The sequence below is a fragment of the Macaca nemestrina genome, chromosome 15 (assembly GCF_043159975.1).
Source record: "Macaca nemestrina isolate mMacNem1 chromosome 15, mMacNem.hap1, whole genome shotgun sequence".
NCBI lineage: Eukaryota > Metazoa > Chordata > Mammalia > Primates > Cercopithecidae > Macaca > Macaca nemestrina.
Window position 1 is genome coordinate 19625039 of NC_092139.1, and position 21069 is coordinate 19646107.

A 21069-nucleotide genomic window follows, 5' to 3' on the forward strand; every position below is an offset into this window, starting at 1 on the left:
CTTCTGACAACCACACTTCTCCAGCATTTGGCTTCCCTCTTCATTACGCCAAGGTCACATAGTGGCTGAACTCCACAACCCCAGCTGTGCAGAGTTTGAGCCCAGGATTGGCTGTGACTCTGTTCCGGCACAGAAGGGAAACCAACTTATGCCACTGCATTTCAGCTGGGGAATAATCGTCCAGTCACACCGAGTAAATCTGTCCTTGAACTAGCCAAACTGCCACATGCCCTCTACTAAGCAGGAGGGGTCCCTGAGCTCCAAGCAGCTGATATGGGCCTCACTCAATACCTGAGAAATAGCCCTGCAGCACCTTTGCCCTCCACAGATACATCCATGGCTTGCCCAATGAACCCTATCTTTTAAATAAGGGCCTGAGAAACAGTCCCACAAACTACCCTTAGTGGGTATGACCCCAGACTGCCCAAGTAGCAAAGAGCCCATGTCCCAAACTTGAGAAACAGCCAATGGCTACCCCTGGTGGACATGCCCAGGCCAGCCAAGCAGCTATGGGCCTTTGTCTCATCACTGAGAAAGAACTCCACAGTCTGCCTTGGTGGGCACGCCCCAAGGCCTAAAAAGAAGCCCCATGCTTGGACCCTTGGCCAACAAAACCACTTCTTGTGCCACCCCTCACAGAAAAGCCCAAAGACTAGCCAAGCAGCCATGCAGCCGTGTCAAAGGCCAAAGAAGCAGCCCCGTTCACTCCTCCAGCAGACATGCCACTAGGCTACCCAAGCAGCCTTGTGCCCATGTCTTGGGCCTGAGAAACAACCCAGTAGGCTGCTCCTGACAGACATGACCTCCCTGTCTGTATCATGGCACCCTGGTTCCAATGTCAGTGAGCCAGACCACCATGGCTGATCCACGAAGTGCATGCACACAACCCTGACCTGAGAAATAACCCTGCAAGTTCACCCCTAAAAAAGTCATGCCGCTATAGCAGCAAATTTTTTAGAGTAGGGCACTGAGAATTCTCAAATGTTCCTCTGGATCTAGCTGCCCAGTGAAGTTGCCACACTCCAGGCCTGTGCTGGGGAATGTCTGCAAGAGATCTGGTGATGTGGCCTGTCCTCAAGTCTCCCAGCAGTGGGTGGCCACACCAGTCATGGGGGTAGTAGGGGAGTGATGCAGACTCTATGAGATTCCTTGGTTATTGACAGCCTCAATGTATTGGTTTTCTTGAGCACTGGTTATAGTAGTACTGAACTGGTCACCTGGACAGAATCAGGACCTGGTTAGTCAGAGGGGTACAGGCAGTGGTGATAGTTGAGATTGCTCAGCCATTTTCTCCTTCCTAGGTGCAGTGTTATTCTACCGGGAGATGCTGTAATGGACTGTGTTGGTTGGCCTCCAGCCAGGAGGTGGTGCTTGCAAAAGAGCACCAGCTATGGTAGTAGCAGTGGGATTTTTGCTTGCTTTAGGTTGCCCTCTGGCTTCTTAGGCAATAGGTGGGGCCATAGAGCTTCCAAGAGTTTCTGTTTTTTGTGTTAAGCTACCAGGGCAGGTGGCAGAACAAAGCCAGGTGGGGGCTGGGTCAGGCAGATTTGCACTCTGAGTCTTCACATTCAGGGAAAGCAGCAGCCCCTGTGGGTGCTGGGGGACAGGAACAGTTCTCAGGCCACTGGGTTGATGTTCCAGAGGGGACTGTTGCAGAATGGCTGTAATTTCTTTTTTTCCTTTTTTTTTTTAAATTATACTTTAAGCTCCAGGGTACATATGCACAACATGCAGGTTTGTTACATATGTATACATGTGCCATGTTGGTGTGCTCCACCCATTAACTCGTCATTTACATTAGGTATATCTCCTAATGCTATCCCTCCCCTCTCCCCCAACCCCACGACAGGCCCCAGTGTGTGGTGTTCCCCACCCTGTGTCCCAGTGTTCTCATTGTTCAATTCCCACCTATGAGTGAGAACATGTGGTTTGGTTTTCTGTCCTTGCGATAGTTTGCTCCGAATGATGGTTTCCAGCTTCATCCATGTCCCTACAAAGGACATGAACTCATCCTTTTTTATGGCTGCATAGTATTCCATGGTGTATATGTGCCACATTTTCTTAATCCAGTCTATAATTGACGGACATTTGGATTAGTTCCAAGTCTTTGCTATTGTGAATATTGCTGCAATAAACACATGTGTGAATGTGTCTTTATAGCAGCATGATTTATAATCCTTTGGGTATATACCCAGTAATGGGATGGCTGGGTCAAATGGTATTTCTAGATCTAGATCCTTGAGGAATTGCCACACTGTCTTCCACAATGGTTGAGCTAGTTTACAGTCCCACCAACAGTGTAAAAGTGTTCCTATTTCTCCACATCTTTTCCAGCACCTGTTGTTTCCTGCCTTTTTAATGATCGCCAGAATGGCTGTAATTTCAAAGTTAAAAAACAACAGATGCTGTAGGCTGTGGAGAAAAGAGAATGCTTATATCTTGTTTCCACTTTGGTTGGTTGGTATGTAAATTAATTCAGCCCCACTGTAGAAAGCAGTTTGGAGATTTCTCAAAGAAGTTAAAACAGAGCCACGATTTGACCCAGCAATTCCACTACTGTGTATACACCAAAAGGAAAATAAATCACTCTACAAAAAGGACACCTGCACTTATGTTCATTGCTTTCCTATGCACAATAGTAAAGATATGGAATCAACCTAGGTGCCCATAAATGGTGGATTAGATAAAGAAAATATAACATGTATATGCCATAGAATACTACACAGCCGTAAAAAGAATGAAATCATATCCTTTGCAGCAACATGGATGCAGCTGGAGGTCATTATCCTAAGCAAATTAATGCAGGAACAGAAAACCAAATACCACATGTTCTCACTTATAAGTAGGAGCTAAACATTGAACACACACTGACATAAACATGGGAACAACAGACACTGTAGACTACTAGAAGGAGGAGAAAGGGAAGTGGGCATGGTTTGAAAAACTATCTATTGGATACTACGCTCGCTACCTGGGTGATGCGATCTGTACCCCAAACCTTTAGCATCACACAATAAGCCCATCTAACAAGCCTGAACATGTGCCCTCCCATCTAAAATAAAATTTGAAAAAAAATTTAAAACTATATAAAAATGTTTAAATTATGAGGCAAAACCAGCCATAGATAAAGAAAAAGTGATGAACAGAAAATGGAAAACATTAATAAACATATATCAGATAAAGGGTGAATTTCATAGCATATTGAAAAAATTTCTTCATTATAATAAAGAAGAGCAAATCATCTAATAAAGAATGTAAAATATGAGCTCCACCAGGTACTTAGAGAAATTATAATACAAACAGTTAATGCATGTATGAAAACAATTACAGCTGCATTCATAGTTCAAAGACTGCAAGTTAAATAAAGTAAAATTTGTCTTTTCACTTATGAGGCTGATTTCCCAGTAATGGTTCTTGGCAAGTTCCTTCTATCTCTGGCCTCAGTTCTGGTTATTGTAAGATGAGAAAATGGGCCTATGTAGTCTCTTGAAGTCCTTGCTGTGGCGAGGACTAGTAGATTAAGCAAAGCCCTCTGCCTGGTGAAGAGAGAATTTGCAAGAGCACAACACAAAGCACATGAGGTTGGGATCACTGTGCTTGGGGACACCAAAGGGGTACAGAAAACCTCATGATAATGGCTGATTTGATATTCTGTAATGAGTGTTTATTCATCTTCATTAAGTTTTATAATGGTTCCACAAATGGAAGTTTCTTTAATCTTCATGGACCTCTCATATCTATGGTGTATTTGTTTGTTGGTTGGTTTGTCAAACAAATAGTTTGTATTTGATTACAAATTATCTCCCAATCCTATGGGGTTTATTCGTTTATTTATTTATCCGAGTATGTGAAATTTTCATATGTCTCCACAGAAGGATCTGTGCATAAAGGTATATTCAGAGAAGAATCAGATATCCATCTCCATTCCCTCTTTCCTTCCTACCAATTCCTGACCACATCCTACAGGTGACCACTCTCATTGGTCTCTGGGCTTTTCCTTTCTTTTTTTTTTTTTTTTTCCTGCAATGAGTAAGTAAATGGATATTTTCTTATTTTGCATTCATTGTTACAAGACACTTTAAATTTATCATTCCACAATGTACATACCTCAGTTCATGGACATCTTCCATGTTCCTTTGAATAGCTGCATAGTACTTCATTTTACAGCTGTACTATCATTTATACAACCACTCTTTTCTGTATGGGTATTTTGTTTGTTTCCAACATTTTGCAGTCATAAATAATACTGAAATTAATATGTTTACTGTAATTCCACACTTTGGCTTATATTGTTCTGTTGGTCCACAATTTCTATTATAACCCTACCCCTTTCACCCAGCATCAGGTCAAGCTGATGGAACAATGGTTTTATGAGAAAGACCCCTGCATCTTCCTGACTTAGTCTATATCCTGTGGAAAGAAAAATGATTTGAAATCAGGACTGATCTTTTTCATTTTCAGCTTTACTCCTCAATCCTAAGCAATATTCCCCTTCATTAGATGAGGGCAGTTTTCTATATGTCAGCAGGTATTTTGACTCCAAATTCAATGGAAGATTGTGACTCAGGACATTTATTACAGGCTTGAAAGAATTCAGGGCCTGGCTTGGCCTGACTCCTGGGCACTCTGTGATCCTAGGGACAGACACACATCGCTGGCTAGAATTGAGTCTGCAAAGCCCTGGAGAGTGACTCCAATGTACCTGAGGTCATCTGTGACGTTCACTGCTCTACCCCTGGAGTGCATCCGGAGCCTGGAGAGATGCTATCTGGGCTCCTTGGTTCAGTGAAGCTCTGTGCTGCCAGAGGACTCCAGTTGAGTTATTCCTAAAATAATACTTTCTGGCTTCTCTACTCACAAATCTCACAGAATACTGCAACTGCTTTCTCTGGGCAATTTAAAACACTTTTTGCAGTCCCAGAATCCTTCATCTTTCTTTCCCTTCTTCATCTCTCCTCAACAAAGAATCCACAGTTGCCTGAATGAGGCATAAGTGTCTGTATAATCAAGGAATATCATAGTCATGAATGCACAGAGGGCCCACTGACCTCAAAGCCCTTCTTAATTTTGTTTATTTTTTATTTTTTTTCTAGCAGGTATTCTGAGCATCAGAAGCTGACAGTGATTGTCCAAGATCCTACAGAAGGTTGGTAGCACAGATGGGGCTACATAGAATATAATCTGCAAGAAGAAAATACAAAGTGTTCTTTGCTCCAGAACTCAAGATGTAATGAGTGTGGGTGTTGTAGACAGTTCTAATTTCTTGGCTTCTAAGCATAAGAATGTCATTCCTATTTTGGAGGAATTAACCACCATATGAGTCCTGGAACCCGGAGGCTCTGCCACTTTTTATAACAGAAAGGAAAGTCTGGACACTTGTTTTCCCTGCCTCCACTGAGAGACAACCTAATGTGAGCACATGCTGGGTTCAGATCATCAGATGCACAAACTCTGGACTGTACTTGGGAGCTAGTGATAGTAGGAAGTCAAGGTTCACTCCTGGGGCAGTTACAGCAATGGCAGCTGTATTGGACTTATCAGAAGAGAAATGGAAATGATGGCCCATGCATTGAAGAGCATCTGGCTTTGGCATATTGGCTGAGAGACATGTAACCTCCATCTACTCCGAGGTGGCAGCAATGAGCTCCACAAAGGCCAATATCTGACTAATTTTGACTGTGATTCTGCATTCAATGACTTCCTTGTTTTTGCCTTTTCTTTTAACTTGAATTTCTGGGTTTCCTAGTGGTTTTGTGAACCAGTCAGACACTTTTCATTTTCACAGAGCCAAATAGACTTCTTTGTAATTAAGAAGAAAGTAATTGGGCGAGTCTTGCTAGGGAATAGTGTGAAGAGTTCCTTGGATGACTCCAAACCAACAACCACAGCTGGTGAAAGTTATTTTTATTTTATTTCTTTCAGATTTTATTTGTATTGTACACATTTAAGGTATACAATATGATGTTTTGATATACATATACATAGTTAAATGATTACTGCAGTCAAGCCAACTGCCATATCCATTGTGTCATGTAGTTAACTTTCTGTTGTTGTGAGAGAAGCACATAAATACTGTCTTAGCCAGTTTCCAGTAGATAATACTAAGAGTTGAGTGACCTGGTGACTTCTGCTCTGGAATAGCAGTGTGAGGAGATCCATGGAAATACCCTCAAACCAAACAATCATACCTGATAAAAGTTATTTTTTAAAACAGCCACTTGAAGTCTCCGGGAATTGTCTTAAGTACATACATTTATTTTTAAAACTCTACTAAACCTTGGAGGAACACAGAGTGTCTACAGCATTTGAGTCATAACCCACTCTATACTTTCTATATCCTAGCTCAACATGAGGGGAGTTTCACTCAGGGCACATCTAGCCAAGAAATGGGAGAACCTCTTTCCTCTCACTTCCCTTTAAAGGGTTATGATATCTCACCAGAGGCAAAAGGTTGCCAGCATCTCTCAAATCCATTCCAAGGTTGTATTGCAGAGATTCCAGTGTGATGAAGAGGTACAGAGTTCCATTCTTCCACTCAACACTACTTGTAGTGAAGAGGTTCTACCCCAGGCATTGTAGGTCAAGAATGTTGAGACCCCCATAGCCCTCGGCACAGCTCATTTGCTGGGCAGAGTTTTCATGCCAGTGAATGCCTGCCAACAACTGCAGAGGATACTACTGCTCATGGCCAGAACCCACTTGGTAAAGCAGGGCTGTCGCTCTGAGAAAAGTGAACCATTCTTTCCAAAACAGCTCCTTAGAAAGAACTCAGTGATTTTCCAAAAGTGAGAGGCAGGCTGTAAGAACAGAGAGCTCCAAAGTCCTCCCGAAGGAACTGACAGTATTAGGAACAGAGTATAAGGAATATCCAGCCTAATAGTGCTCTTAAAAACAATGGAGGCTGGGTGTGGTGGCTCATGCCTGTAATCCCATCACTTTGGGAGGCCAAAGCGGGTGGATCATGAGTTCAAGAGATCGAGATCATCCTGGCCAACATGGTGAAACCCCGTCTCTCCTAAAAATACAAAAATTAGCTGGGTGTGGTGGTGCACGCCTATAGTCCCAGCTACTCAGGAGGCTGAGGCAGAAGAATCACTTGAACCCAGGAGGCAGAGGTTGCAGTGAGCCAAGATTGCACCACTGCACTCCAGCCTGGCCTGGTGACAGAGTGAGATTCTGTCTCAACAAAAAAAAAAAAAGGAGATTTTCGTGGGTTTTAGTGGTAAACAAAGAAGAGTAAGTTAGCCCATGAGATAAAAATCTAATGATTAATGAAATTGAACATACCAACTGATAAAGTAAACATTTGAGGTTTTCCAGGAAAATATTGATGATAAATTGTCATGGGAGAGTTACCCATGACAAATTTTAATTCCACCATAATTATCACAAAAATATGTCAACGTGATTAGAACATACAGTAATGGTGAGAAAATGCACACATCTCAATGGAATAAAAGATAAACTCAATGCCTTTGAGAATTTTACAAATGATAAGGGCAGAATTCCACATCACTTAAGAAATGTTAGTAATTCAGCAAATGATGTTTAGACTGATTGCCAGCAATTTAAGGAGTAAATACTGGATTTCCACCCCACCCATTATTTTAAAGTACATTTTAGGTGGTCAAGGATTTAAACATAAAGATCGAACTATGAAAGCATTCAAAGTAAACATGAGACAAGTTTGGTAGAATATTTACATGTGAATGATTTTCTGAAGTAAATTAATATCATTAACTACAAGTGAATAAAAAGTTTTACAGGGAAAATCATGCATACAGGAAAAAAACAGAAATTTTAAAAATGTATAAACATATACGGTGGGAATAGAGATATTCTATAATATATTGAAAAAATTTTTAAAACACAATAAGGAAAATAGATCTTCTAATAGAAAAATAAACATAGACTATGAACATATGGTTTATTAAAAAGTAATGCAAGTAGCTACTACATATTTGAAAATAAATAAAACCACATCCATAATTAAATAAAATCACACCAAGTTAAAACAAACACATGAATCTTTTGTTGTCTTTCCTGTAAGATGGTCTTCCAAATTTGGGGCAAATTTCATTTGCCAGCGGTCTGTGTCTCAATTATTATAAAAGGAGTAGCTTGGTCTCTTAGGACTCTTCTTGCTGTGAGAAAGATTTCAAGAATCTTACTAAAGTTTCTTCCAAGTGAGCTGTAAATGTGCAGTAGAATAGCAGAAAGCTCGTGCAGTGGGCACACTGCAAGTGAGAACACCAAGGTGATGCAGAAGGCCTGGATGGTGGCAGAATTAGCATATTGTGGAGTGTCACTTTACAGTTGAGTTGCTGACTTCTTTGGGATCTCCTCAAATCTATATTTTTCTTTGATTCCACACTTTGGCTTGGATCATTCTATTTCCCTGGAATTCCTATTGTCACTGTGCTTTTTGGCAAATTAACCCCTCAACTAGTCTTTTTTGAAAGGCTAATGAATCCTCCTGCTTTTTCAACATTCTACCAAAGGGAATGACATCAGATTAGAATAGATAGTTCCCAGCCCCAGTTCTGCCCCTGATTTCTAGAGTAAACTTTGATGGATCCCTGGATTCCAGTTTTCCCATCCACAAAATGGGGGGTTTTGTCTGGATATTTCAAAGGGACTTTCCAATTTCAAATTCAAGAAAAGTTGGAATCTGTTACAAGCTGAGAAGCACTTGGTACTTGTGCATGATGCTTATCACTCTGGGCTCCAAGAGACAGATACACATGGCTGGCTAGAACAGAGTGTCCCCATCCCAGGAGGTACTGGACAAGGAAGGCCTAAGAAGGTTGTTCAAAACTTATCATTAGTGATCCCTGCTTTCAACCCCCATGGAGCACACAGAGTCTGCAAATATGTTATCAGCCTTTCCAGTCTCACCAAAAACAGCTTTGTTAGAGAACATTATGCCTCTAGGAGGAACACGGTAGCAGTGGAGCTGTCCCAGGATGACCATATCTTTTCTGACTGCAGTGCAAATTCTGGGCAGTGATTCACCATTTTAGAGTCTCTGTGTAATTTCAGTAATATCATGCAGCCCCTGAACTTCTCATCTTTCTCATCATTCTTGATCTCCCCTCATGATTGCATCCAGAATTGTAAATGCCTTTTCAAGGAAGTAAGTGGGTTAGATAATCCAGCCAAGAGGTGGTGGAGTCCCTACTATCGCCAATCTCCATTTCCTTTTTCCAGTTGATTAAAACTGTAGGTCATAAGCTGGGGCTAGAACACAGAGTGAAGGAAAGGAGGGGCATAGGAGGTGCTCCAGTGCTCACGATGTGATGAGAATGGTGATGTGGACAACTTTCATGTCTTAGCCTCTAAGCATACAAGCACCATTCCCAGCAAAAGCTGCAAAGTCCATATGCCTGTTTCTCTGACTTCTTGGCAGCCTCCACATGTGCACATGCACTGGTTCAGACAGTCGGAGGTACATACTGCAATGGACTGAGAATTGGTGATAGAAAAAAGCAGACCTGGAGGTGGTGAGAGTTTACTTCGGCAGCAGTGGCATAAATGGCTACAGCATCTATTTCCAGGGAGCAGAGTGGAAGTGGTGTCCAATTTGTCAATATTGGTGGCCAGACATGGTGTTGTCATGCCTGGAGGCAGCAGTGGTATGGTCTGTTGCGACTGGAGAGAAAAAGACTGTGGGACCGGTGTTGTTGAGGAATGAGTGTGCCCATAAAACCACTAAACAGTAGGCTGGGAGGATAAAGTATCATCTAGTTTATCCTCTAGATAGCTGGAGAAGCTGAAGATGCAGCCTGTGATTAAAATATAGGCAGAAAAATGGGTCAGGCCCATTAAAGGTGACCTTGTGAAATAAATTACTGCCATTGAAGAAACTGATTAAAAAAAAGATAGCTGGACTTCTGCCCAATAAGAAAAGGCACATTCTTAGGAATATTTCCATGGTGATTAGGGAGCGTCCCTTCTATTTCCAGAGGTGAACATTTGTGGGGTTCACTTTATACCTGCCAACGTGTACGTTTCAAGGGGAGTTTGGAACCCTAGAAAGATCCACGGTATGGGAGATACATCCACGCTTTTGACTGTCCACTATGTGGAACTCCCTTGTTATGTTGTGGGATCTCCCTATTTAAGGCTATCTTTGAGACTTGCTGAGTGACAGAGCTGGGCTCCTACTGCAAAAACAGAACAAACCAGGGGGCACTTTCCTTCCCTCCTGAGGCCTAGGGCTGCACTAACATGCTCAGCAAATGTAATGCTCCCATATGTCACCTTAGATCTCCATTGAGTGACTCAAAGAAGCAAGGATGAAGGGGCATTCTTTCCCAGAACAAAGTAGTTTTCTTGTTCACAACAATACCCAATTCCAGAGTCATGGGTGGCAGGAATGAGTGTCCAGGACTGCAGCAGCTGTGTACACATCACACAATTGTCGAGATGTGGTTCTGGCTGTTGTCATGCTACCCAGACACTCTTATATCTTACAATGGTCCTGATCCTGAATCTTCAGGCTTCTCAGAATTCTGTGAACCGTGTTTTGAAGGTTGGGTTATTCAGCAAGTTCAGGGTTCTCAGGGGCTGAGACAGAGTTAAGAATGCAAGTTGCCTTGTGAGGTCACACCTGTGAAAGTAAAGGCGAGGAAGCAGGATTAGGCAAAGGACGCCATTGCCAAGCTGTCCTGACAACGTCTCTGTCAGCCCAACAGGAAGCTCTGGAGCAAGAATTTTTTATAAGAGGAGTTCAACACTGGGCATGAAGGGTAGAATCTCATACTATAGCCTTACTTTGCCTTTGGCTGGAGGTCCCTGGTTCTGTGTGATCTCAGCTCAAACACTGAGGTTGTCCCTGAGGTCGAGCAGTGGCTGGCAGCAATTAGCCAACCACACTCCACGCAGCTGGGCAACAAGGTGCTCCTTGAAGGGGGATCCAAGCAGTAACTCTCTGTCAGCCACAGTGCACCCCGGCACTGCTGGGATCCGGGCTCCACACACATTGGGAAGCTTCTTCCAGGCTCTGCTGGGCTCTCCCTCTGCGATAAACCATAAGAAGGTGGAAGGGAAGGGGTACACAATAGCCGTGGCCTCTGCAGTTGTTGTGTGGGTGGCGATTGGTTCTCATCATCACCCTCCTGTATTTCCATGTTAAAGTACCCCACCTTCAGCTACCATCAGTGCTGAAGTCAGTGGCTTACCTGGTGGTAGGACTCACATTCTCATTCCTGGGCGTAACTATGCCCTACTCAGGACAGGATATCCTGCTAAAACTTTAGAATAAATCTCTTCTTTTGGCTAAGCAGACATGCTACTTAGAAAGTCTGCCCTTTAATTATCATGATGTTTGTTTGGAGCCCTGCTTAGTAAAGCTAAAACATTATTCACCATGATCCTTGAAATTCACAGCCTCTGCTGTATGTTAGGGAAGATACAGAATAGGAGGTTTCTCAGCCCTTACCCAATGCCCAGAGAGATGACAACCAGCGGCCTTGTCCCTTGCCCAGCCTCCTCATCCTCAGGACCTTGGGGGTCAGGACAGCAGCCAGGAGGTGAGAAGGGAACCTGGTCTACAAAGGAGTCTCAAGGCTTTCTTTTTTCCCTCTTTCAGTGGTGATTCCCTCCGTTATACTTGATTTTATTCAGCTGTGCTTCACTCCTTTTCATCTTGACTATAGTAGCAAATGATTTGCCTATTTTGTAATTTTTTCAAAACCAATATTTAAATCTATTAACTAGAGCTAATGTTTGTCTCTTCTTGACCTCAAACATTTGCTTTTATCTTTATCATTGCTTTTTTGACCTTATTCTTTTTCTTTTTTTGTTGAAATTTTGATTTATTTACATTTATTGTTTCATTTTTGTTGATACAAGTATTTAAGGCCTGGGTGTGTCCTCTGTATCCTTGTTTACTTTTTTGTCCACTTGGTTTGTTTTGTACCAATACAGTGTGTTCAATTCTCCTACTGTTAGTGTGTTTTTATCTATATCTCCTTGGTGTATCCCATATTTTCTTCTTTATAAAAGTGTTTTTTGTGCTATATAGTGCTTACATGCTTATAACTAATATCTTTACTGATAATTGTGACTTTTAATGTTCAGTGTCCTTCTTACTGTTTCAGTAACAAAACAAGTTATAACCAATGATGTAATAAATATCTATGAGTCCACGCTAATATAAACAATTAAGTAAATAAATGAGGGATAATAAGCAAATATCTGACATCAGATATTTATAGATTATTATATTCTATCTGTAATTATTATAGAATAATAATTATAGTTATCTATCTATCATTCTTATAGTATAATTCCAAACTATTTATTTAGATACTTCCCCTTTAAGGAATATCTTATATATGGTTGTACAGTGACTTCCTTTCAAAGAGTATAGCATGGAAGGATAGGGGGAAAAGTTGAATTTCAGTGTAGAAACTTGATGAACACTGCCTCAGCCTGGCCATCTAGGTCAACATCATCAATAGTAAGTCATGTTGAAGTCAGTACCCTGGATATTACGTGATAAGAAGGGCACTTTACCTCTGATGTTTTCCTCCAAAAAACCACAATCCCAGTATAATGAGAAAAACATCAGACAAATTTCAGTTGAAGGACATTCTATAAAATACTTAAGCAGTACTCCTCGAAACTGTCAAGGTCTGCAAAAACAAGGAAAATGTGTGCAATTGTCACAACCAAGAGGAGCCTAAGAAGACATGACCACTAATTATAATCCACATTGTCCTGGATGGGCTCCTGAAACAAAAAGAACCCTGGTAATAGCAAAGGCAATATGAACAAAGTCTGGACTTTAGTTAATAATAATGTAGCAATACTGGTTCATTCCTTGTGACAAATGCACCCTAGTAAAGTGTTAACAGCAGCAAGGACTGTGCGCCGGCACACAGAAAGTCTAGCAAATGCTCTGAGCCTCCAGGACTCTTTCCCTGTGTTTTCATATGTGGACATCTTCCTCCTGGGAATGAGTTTATTTCAATCATAGGCTCTTTCATTCTTTGCACACTTATTTCTGGACCCCACTGTTTCCTCTGAAAAAGGCAGAGGCAAAAGTTCAAGAGAGCTCTCCTTTGAAAATCAGATGTTCTTTCTGTATAATTTGAAGTTTTTACTGTTCTCTGACTTCAGATTTTGTTGAAGAAATGATATTTCTGAGGTTTTCTCATTCTTCTGTGTAGTGATATAGCTTTGTAAGAATACCTTGGGAGATTTACATTCACAAGGACACCATAACTCTTGCTACCCTCGAAGTCTGGCGAATTTGTATTTTTCTGGTAAAATACTCAACTGGAGAATATTTTTGTAAGAATATTTTAAAATTTTGACTTTACAGAAATTGAAAAACTTTGTAAGGTTAAAATATATAATCTAGCTAAAACAATGGTTAACAACTAACCAGAAAAATAAATTTAAATGTATGAGAGCAAAGGGTGGCTTTTCTGTGTATAAGAATCACTCTTACAAATCAATTGAAATATTATGGCCACCTAGTAGAAAAAAGAGCAAACAATTGGAAAACAGTGGAAGACTCCAAGTATTAGGAGACAAATACTGAGGCATCAATTGGAATCATAGAAATCACATTTGAAACAATTTGGTCAAGTCAGCTATTTTCAGACAATTGTATAACGAACCCATGTCTGGGAATCAGAGAACCAGCTCTTTTCTGGGCTTGACTGAGTGAAATTAGGAAATGCATTTCTCCCTTCAGGGGTCTGTGCAAGCTGGATAAAGTAAGGAGGGAAATGACATCTTCCCTTCCCACAGTCATTTTGTTGTCCCTTATGCCATTTAAGATTTGTTCATCAAGTGTCAATATCTCTAGGGAGGCCATGCAGAGGCAGCAAAGTGAAACATGTTAGGACCTTATACCTCTCTTTGAGGTCGTGGGTCTCCAAGCCCTTGTCTGGTTCCAGCACTCCTTGGACAAGACTGTCTTCCCTAGTAACAGCACCTCTCATTGCTTGGGAAGTTGGGAGAACTAGTACCCCATTTCTGCTTTTGAAATCTGGTTTGTGTCTAGAGGACACATCCGATGCATGGATCACATCCAGAATTATTGCAGAGGGAAGCAATGAAATGGAAGCAAGAAAAATAGCTTCTTTTCAACTCACCCAAGACATCACTCATGCTTTCTTTTTTCTTTATCTCCTTCAAGTGCATTAATAATTTTTCTCCAACTTCTTTCAGAGAGTAGTTTCCAGGGGATTTTTTGGGGGTAGTTGAAGACAATAGAAGGCAGAAGAGGAAGAATGAGTAACTTCCACAATCTCCTCCCCAAGAGGTATAAAATAACACTACCACTAAGAAATTTCTAAACAAAACCACACCCTCAATATAACTTGAAAACAAAGAATGCCAAAAATACAAAATACCTGTCAGTGAAAAGGGAGGAAACAACAAATCCCAGGGCTGGGACTCACACTCTCCTGCCCTTTCCAGCCCCACTGTAAAACTTAAAGCTTTGCAAAATCGACCGAAAAAACTGCTGAGGAAGGAATGACGTAACCGAGATGGTGAAATAGAAGGCACCTGCTCATGTTCCACCAGAATGACAAGAATCCTACACTCCTCCACAGTCCAAAGTCTCTCTGGGAGCCTCTGGATCTGGATTCAGGGGGAAGTTTGTGAAACTCTGGTGGAGCCCAAGACCTTGGAGGGTCATATTGAGAGTACAGACCAACAACTACGTGGCTGATCCGCTGAGCTGGCTCCAGAGTTTAATCCCAGAAATGGCCCAGTCATTCAGGAGTTTGGTTACATTTGGCCTTGAGCCTGCAATCAAACCCATCTGCTGTGGGGTCCAGAATGAATCACACACACTAGGGCTTTGGCAGAAAGGCCCTTCTGCTCACTGACTGGGCAGTGAACCTGAAAGCTGCCTTGTGATTCAGCTCCGGCCCCCATCAGCTGAGGTCCCAGCTCAAAGCTGCTCACACAGCAACCCAGAGGGAGACTCACACACGTCTCATAGCCTAAGAGTCTAAGCCTCCCTGACAGGTTTGCCAACCTCTGTTGCACAGTGGGTTGAGATGGGATCAAGTCTCAGCTCTGATGCTTCCTGCTGTAATTGAACTATCCTTTCGGTGCTGAGACTTGCAGGGAGATATGTACTTATCTTGGCCAACAAGATGGACTCTCCAGCCTCCAGCCCACAGCAGATCCCAAAAGGGTTGCGGGGGGGGCATTCCCAGCTTCAGCTCCTTCTGCTGCAATCAGGAAACTATCGCGTCTCTGCAGGAACTTGCTGGAAGATGTGCACTCCTTATAAGTCAATGAGACTGGGCTCTCCAGCCACTGCCCCACAGCAGATCCTGAGGGGCCCAGTATCAGCTCCACTCTCTCCTACTGCAGTCAGAGGACTATAGCAATTGGCAGGGTCTTCCTGGGCGATACGTCCCTGCCTGAGTGAACATGAAAGGAATATCAGTCTCTGTTCCACAGCAAATCTTGGATGAAGAAACCACTGGTCTCTGTGAGGTCTTGAGTTGCTCAGCTACCTTACTGTCATCCTGGACTGCTTCCTGAGGGAAAAGAAAGTGTCTTTTTGAAGCCTTTCAATTTTTCTCTCTCAGTGGCTTAATCTTCGCCTGAATTCAGACAAGAGTTAGTTCTTTTGTTTTTGTAAATAGTGAACCTACCGTCTGCATCTTGTTTCTTAAAAAATCCAAGTTTTCTTCGTTGTTTTGGAACTTGACATTGATCTTTACCTGAATTAGATATAATGAGGCCTGATTCTGGGTTTTCTTTTGTTTTCTATTGATTTCTCAACCTGACTATCCTAACAAAAACAACATATTGATTATTGTTACTTTGCAAAACTTTTTTTTTAAGTCTAGGAGGTTCCAGTGCCCTAGGGTTAATCTTCATTTGTAAACATCTATGCCTATTCACAAGAATTTATGCTTCCCCGTAAATTTAATTATGGTTTCAAGTTCCCTTAACTTCCATAAGAACACCATATTAAAAATGGATTTTGAGTGTAATACACCTTAGGGATAAATTAAATAAATATTAAATATTGAGTAAATAGTGACATCTTCACCACGTAGTCTTCCCATTCATGTATTGTGGTATGTGTATATTCAAGTCTTTTTATATGAATATGAAAAGTTATATAGATTTCTTTTCTAGAGCTCTGCCTCTCTCTTGTTAAGTTTATTTATAGCAATGGTGTGATTTTGTTGATATTAACAATAGAAAATGCAGCATGTCTAACTGATTGTTGCTAGCATATAATAAAAATATTTACTATCACTAACCTTGTGGCTTTTAATGGTTAATCTCTCTTAGCTTCAATCTTTTTACAAAATTAGAAAATAAAATATGTATAATGGCCATCTGAAAAGGACTTATGAAAAATAAGTGACAATACATGTAATCTACCTGGTATAGGAAATAGAGTAAATATTAAAAAACAGAAACCATTATTTCCTCCAATGATGTATTCAGTATTTGTCAAGCCAGAAGTTTGGATACTGCTCTCACCTGTGCTCCAAGATACCCTAGTATCAAAGCCCTACTGTTGTTCAGACTAGCCCCTGAACGATAGAGAAAAATCATGGCTCAGATGCTCATGGATGGGGCAAAGTGGTGCAAGGATCCACGTTGTCTCATCCCAAGCCTCTGCTCCCCATGTCTTCTCAGAGCAGGAACCCAACACACAAAGAAGAGCTGTTTCAGATCCCAGAATGGCAGGATTAGACCTTCCTTTGCAGAATAATTATACCTTACCCCCTTAACTGAAATAGACCTCTGAGGCTTGGAAGGGGGACATACATTTGCCAGAGGTCGCCCAATACATAGGGAGGCAAAGCCAGTGCTCAGATCACCTGACTCTCAAGCCTGTGCTCATTCCGCTTCACCCAGGCTGCTGCCTGCCTGGGGGCTGTGGCCTTCTCTGAGAGTTTCCTTGTGCAATGGCAGTGGGACAAGTGGGTCAACAGGAGAGCCATGAGGTTGCTCACATTCCTGCCCCTTTCTCCACTACTCAAGTCTGCCCTGCCCACAATGTGTATGTCTCCAGAGAATGCGATTCACCGAAATCTCTGACACCATAGTATGAATGACTTAGTGTATCCTCATTCACATCTTTTTTTTTTTTTTTTTTGTGAGACAGAGTCTCACTTTGTCGCACAGGCTGGAGCGCAGTGGTGCGATCTCGGCTCACTGCAAGCTCTGCCTCCCGGGTTCACGCCATTCTGCCTCAGCCTCCTGAGTAGCTGGGACTACAGGCCCCCGCCACCACGCCCGGCCAATTTTTTGTATTTTTAGTAGGGATGGGGTTTCACCATGTTAGCCAGGATGGTCTTGATCTCTTGACCTCGTGATCCACACGCCTCAGCCTCCCAAAGTGCCGGGATTACAGGCGTGAGCCACCGCGCCGGGCCCTCATTCACATCTTAAAACAGAAATCTGGAAGAGGATATTGCTTAACCTAAAGGAATGCTACATCATGGAGGAATCTCAGGCATGAACCAGTGAAATTCTAAAGAGCAGGAATTTCACAGCATCTGTAACATCATCCTTTCTATGTTGTCTTGAAAAAATATAGATCCCTGGGAAACGTTAATGAGAAGGAAGTGGGGAGCTGTAGGTTCAGCCACAAGGGTTAGCTGGTCACACTGGCAAGGCCGACAGTAGCCAGGTCAGGTCTGATGGTGGATTGGGAAACAAAAGACCTCCTTATGGTTTATGTAACGTTTATTTATTTTTTGTGTTTTGTGTTTTTCCTGTTCCTTGGCCAAAGGCAAGATTTCCAGATTTCCATTTTCTGGTGAAAAGGAGATGGCAGTGCTGAGGCTGATTACTGGATTGGTAATATGAAGCCCTAGCAACGGGCCTCCTGTTTCCTCCCCGCACCCTGCTCTCTTTCACCACGGGACCCTTTCCCCTCCTCACTGGACAGAAGAAGTCCCAATTCTACACCCATTTCCCCAAAGCGTCCAGGAGCCCAGAAATCATAGGAACCAGAAGCAAGTGGAGCAGACGGGACTCTTTATTGGAAAGTGGATGAGACAGGCAGCTCCAGGCTTGGGCATCCTGTATGGGAGGAAGAATGGACAGTGTGGGAAGGGGAAGGGCAGCAGGGACCTAGGATCAGATGGGGCCTCTAGCTCTGGGTATGGCACAGGTGCAGCAATGACAGGCTCCATCTGTGGAAGAGAAGAGAATCAGACGTGAGAGTCAGCACATCGAAGCACTCAGAGGCAGGGAGGAGGCCAGATCATCCTTCTCGGTACTGGTTATAGCCTCTCAGACCCCTCAGTCTCCCAGTTTTTCTGTCACCTGCCACAACCTCCCTCCCACCAACCTGGGATGGTTCCCCACCGCTCAGCCTTCTTTTGTGTCTTCAGGGGTCTCCTCTTCCTCCAGCTAGTGCTCACCTCACTGGGGAACCATACAGGCCATCCCGCAAGAGCCTTCACAGCACTTCTTGATTCCTGGGCAGTCAGTATCTTTCAAGCAGCGGTTAGGGGGATTCAACATGGCGCACCGGATCAAGATATTGGGGCAGGAGCCAGGCTTAGTGGAGACGGGACCTTTGACTGGCCCTTGCCCTTTGACTCTATCTTGACCTTTAACTGAAACTTGTCCTTTAACGGGATCTTGTCCATTGAACGGAACACGGCCTTTGACAGTGTCTTGACCTTTAACAGGAACTGTTAAAAGAAGAAACGAGCCCACATTTATACCCAGTAAGCCCCTGCTTCAGCTACCATGTCTTTGTCCTGGGTCCATCCACTGCTTACCGCAGCATCCTCAAACCATGACCTGAGTAGGGAAGGTACACCTGGGAGAGCGACACTCTTGGAAGGCTCTTCCCTTTTTTGGGGAGTCTACAGGATCAGCATTCCCTTGGGTGTTTGTTTCTTCCCCCTTCCTCCACTCCAAGTCTCTTAGAAGCCGTGGTCAGACTGGGGTGACAACCAGCAGTGAACAGAATACATTGTCATTTCTTAGGAAGCACATTGGAATAGGAAAGAACCCCGAGCCACATACCAGGAGACTTGAGCCCCATCCTGGCTCTGGGAATTACCTTGGCAATTGCTCACTCATTTCTACATTTTGGTTCCCTCCTTATAAAATGGGGGTCCTCAAACGACATGATTCCTGAAGCCTTGTTGTTTCTTAACCTCCTTTTAGAGTACAGATTACTCTGGTGCTATCATGGGGCAGAGAAAGAAGGGACAGTGTCCACACCCAAGGTTTAAAATCCTGGAGTTCATTATTTTATTGCACATTCTGCGCAGGTATTGACATCTGAGGCCAAGGCCACATACCAACATTACTTCCACCAACAGTCCTGATCTCTCAGTCACTGGGGTGGAAAGCATGTGGAGTCCGCCAGCTAAAGTTCTGCTTTTTTCTGGATATGATGGCAAAGGCCAGAAAGCTGAAATCTGGGTTCCAGTGCTGCCTACTGCTTCATAAGTGCTCCCTGTCCTGGCCCAGGGTGTCCCAGAGGGCCTCCCCTCAGTCCAGCCCAGCCTAGCAGGCCACCTGTTCACTCACCTCCCGTGACAGCTGCCTCTACAACCAGCATCCCAGCAATGAGGAACACCACCACGATCAAGAAGCTGCTGGCCCTCATGGTGTCAGGAAGGTGTTTGGCTAAGAGCTAAGGCCATACCAATCTTTATGCAGTCCAGCTTGGCCTGGCTCCAGGGGCGGGTCTGTGGTATTCACAAGGGACATTTCCTTAGCTGTATTGGGAAATATCCACCCCATTCTGGGAGGGACCTGGGGGCTTTCCCCAAGGATTATTCACAGGGAGAACTAATGGACATTACATCGCATCATCTCTGACTGTCCCAAGAGTTTTCCTACTTTCTCACAGAGTAGAAGTGCTGGCTCACTTATTAGGTAACATTACAATGAAATTCTTCATGCTTTGAAATACAGTGAGGCCCAAGAAGAGAAAGGAATCACCAAAGGTTATTCAGCAAGTCACTGGTAGATCCGGTCTTGATTGTAAAATCAAGGTGTTTCCCCATTATGCTCTGGTGCTGCAAACCCCACCCAGATCTACTTTATCATTTCACCACTCCCAGCATCAAACTGGGCTTTTCCTTCCTTCTTCCCTGGTCCTGCAAAAAACTCTGTAAGACAAATTTGCCTTGAATATATAATGACTAATTATTGCACCTTGCTATTTCAGAGACGACCTTTCAGATGCATCAAAAAAGTAATTGAAAGGTGTAATTCTAGGTCTGAAGAGGGATGATGCCCTTAAAATCACAGTGGTAGGGAGAAAATAGTCAGAAAAGAGTAGAAAACACAAATCATGTATACATTGGACATCTACAGTGTGTGTGTCCAGCATGCCTCCCCACTTCTTTGAACAGCACCTTGTTTCTTGTGAAGAATTGTTGTCTCTTTGAACCGTCAACTTGTGAGTCTAAGGGGGACTGCTAATCATGAAAGCCTGAACCCTGACCACAGGTAGGGATATGTGTGTGTGTGTGTGTGTGTGTGTGTGTGTTGTGTGTGAGACTTGGTCTGGCCTATTAAAATCTTTTGTTTGAATGGGTAATAAAAGGAGAAAAAGGGGGTCCCTTCTTTTGGCAAAGGTGATCTATATGAACCACCGAATTCCAGAAGCAGTGATCTAAGTCTGGGGGTGGAGATCAATTGTCTGAGAAAAACAACCCTAATACACTGAGACAAGGAGAGAAGTGATGGTGAGAGAAGATTCAGATGACACAGCCAGGCTTCCCTCCTTTACCTTGAGAGCAGTTCTTCACACACCCTTCTCATGTTTGGGTTATAAGGCAATAAATTAGCCCTCTGCTTCAGCTAGTCTGACTTACTATTCTGTCATTGCTACCAAAAGTTCTGAGTAATAGAAACGAATATCCTGAAGTTGGGTATGGTCAGGGACAGAATCTGAGTTAAGAAAGTCACTGAGTTGAGGTGGAGTTAAGGCAGGGAAGGTAACAAACTAATTATTGGACAGTAATCCAGCCAGTTAAATCCCCACCCCTTGTCTCTTTAGACTCTGACCGCATGCCCACCAAGCCTGAAATTGAGTGAAATATAAGCAAATGTCAGACTGTTGAAGTCTTT

The 21069-nt window shown here is 42.9% G+C and overlaps 1 protein-coding gene and 1 long non-coding RNA gene across 2 annotated transcripts; both read right to left on the reverse strand.

The window, feature by feature from the left end:
- Positions 1 to 4265: 4265 nt before the first annotated feature.
- Positions 4266 to 14470, reverse strand: LOC139358448 (uncharacterized). The gene is made up of 3 exons (XR_011613309.1): positions 14115 to 14470; positions 10777 to 11021; positions 4266 to 10612 (listed from the first exon to the last, which is right to left on the reverse strand). It is a non-coding gene; the product is annotated as an uncharacterized lncRNA (long non-coding RNA).
- A 3493-nt stretch (positions 14471 to 17963) lies between these two features.
- Positions 17964 to 19622, reverse strand: LOC105496428 (peptidase inhibitor 3). Its single transcript, XM_011766836.2, has 3 exons — positions 19516 to 19622; positions 18387 to 18662; positions 17964 to 18155 (listed from the first exon to the last, which is right to left on the reverse strand). The coding sequence occupies exons 1-2, from the start codon at positions 19592 to 19594 to the stop codon at positions 18388 to 18390; spliced, it is 354 nt and encodes a 117-aa protein (XP_011765138.1). The 5' UTR covers positions 19595 to 19622; the 3' UTR covers positions 17964 to 18155; position 18387.
- Positions 19623 to 21069: the final 1447 nt, after the last annotated feature.

Excerpts from the sequence above, each read along its gene's own strand:
- LOC105496428 (XM_011766836.2), bottom strand. The coding sequence starts at position 19,594 with ATGAGGGCCAGCAGCTTCTTGATCGTGGTGGTGTTCCTCATTGCTGGG. Across the intron at positions 18,663-19,515 it reads AGAGGCAGCTGTCACGGGAG|TTCCTGTTAAAGGTCAAGAC; the intron begins GTGAGTGAACAG and ends TTCTTTTAACAG.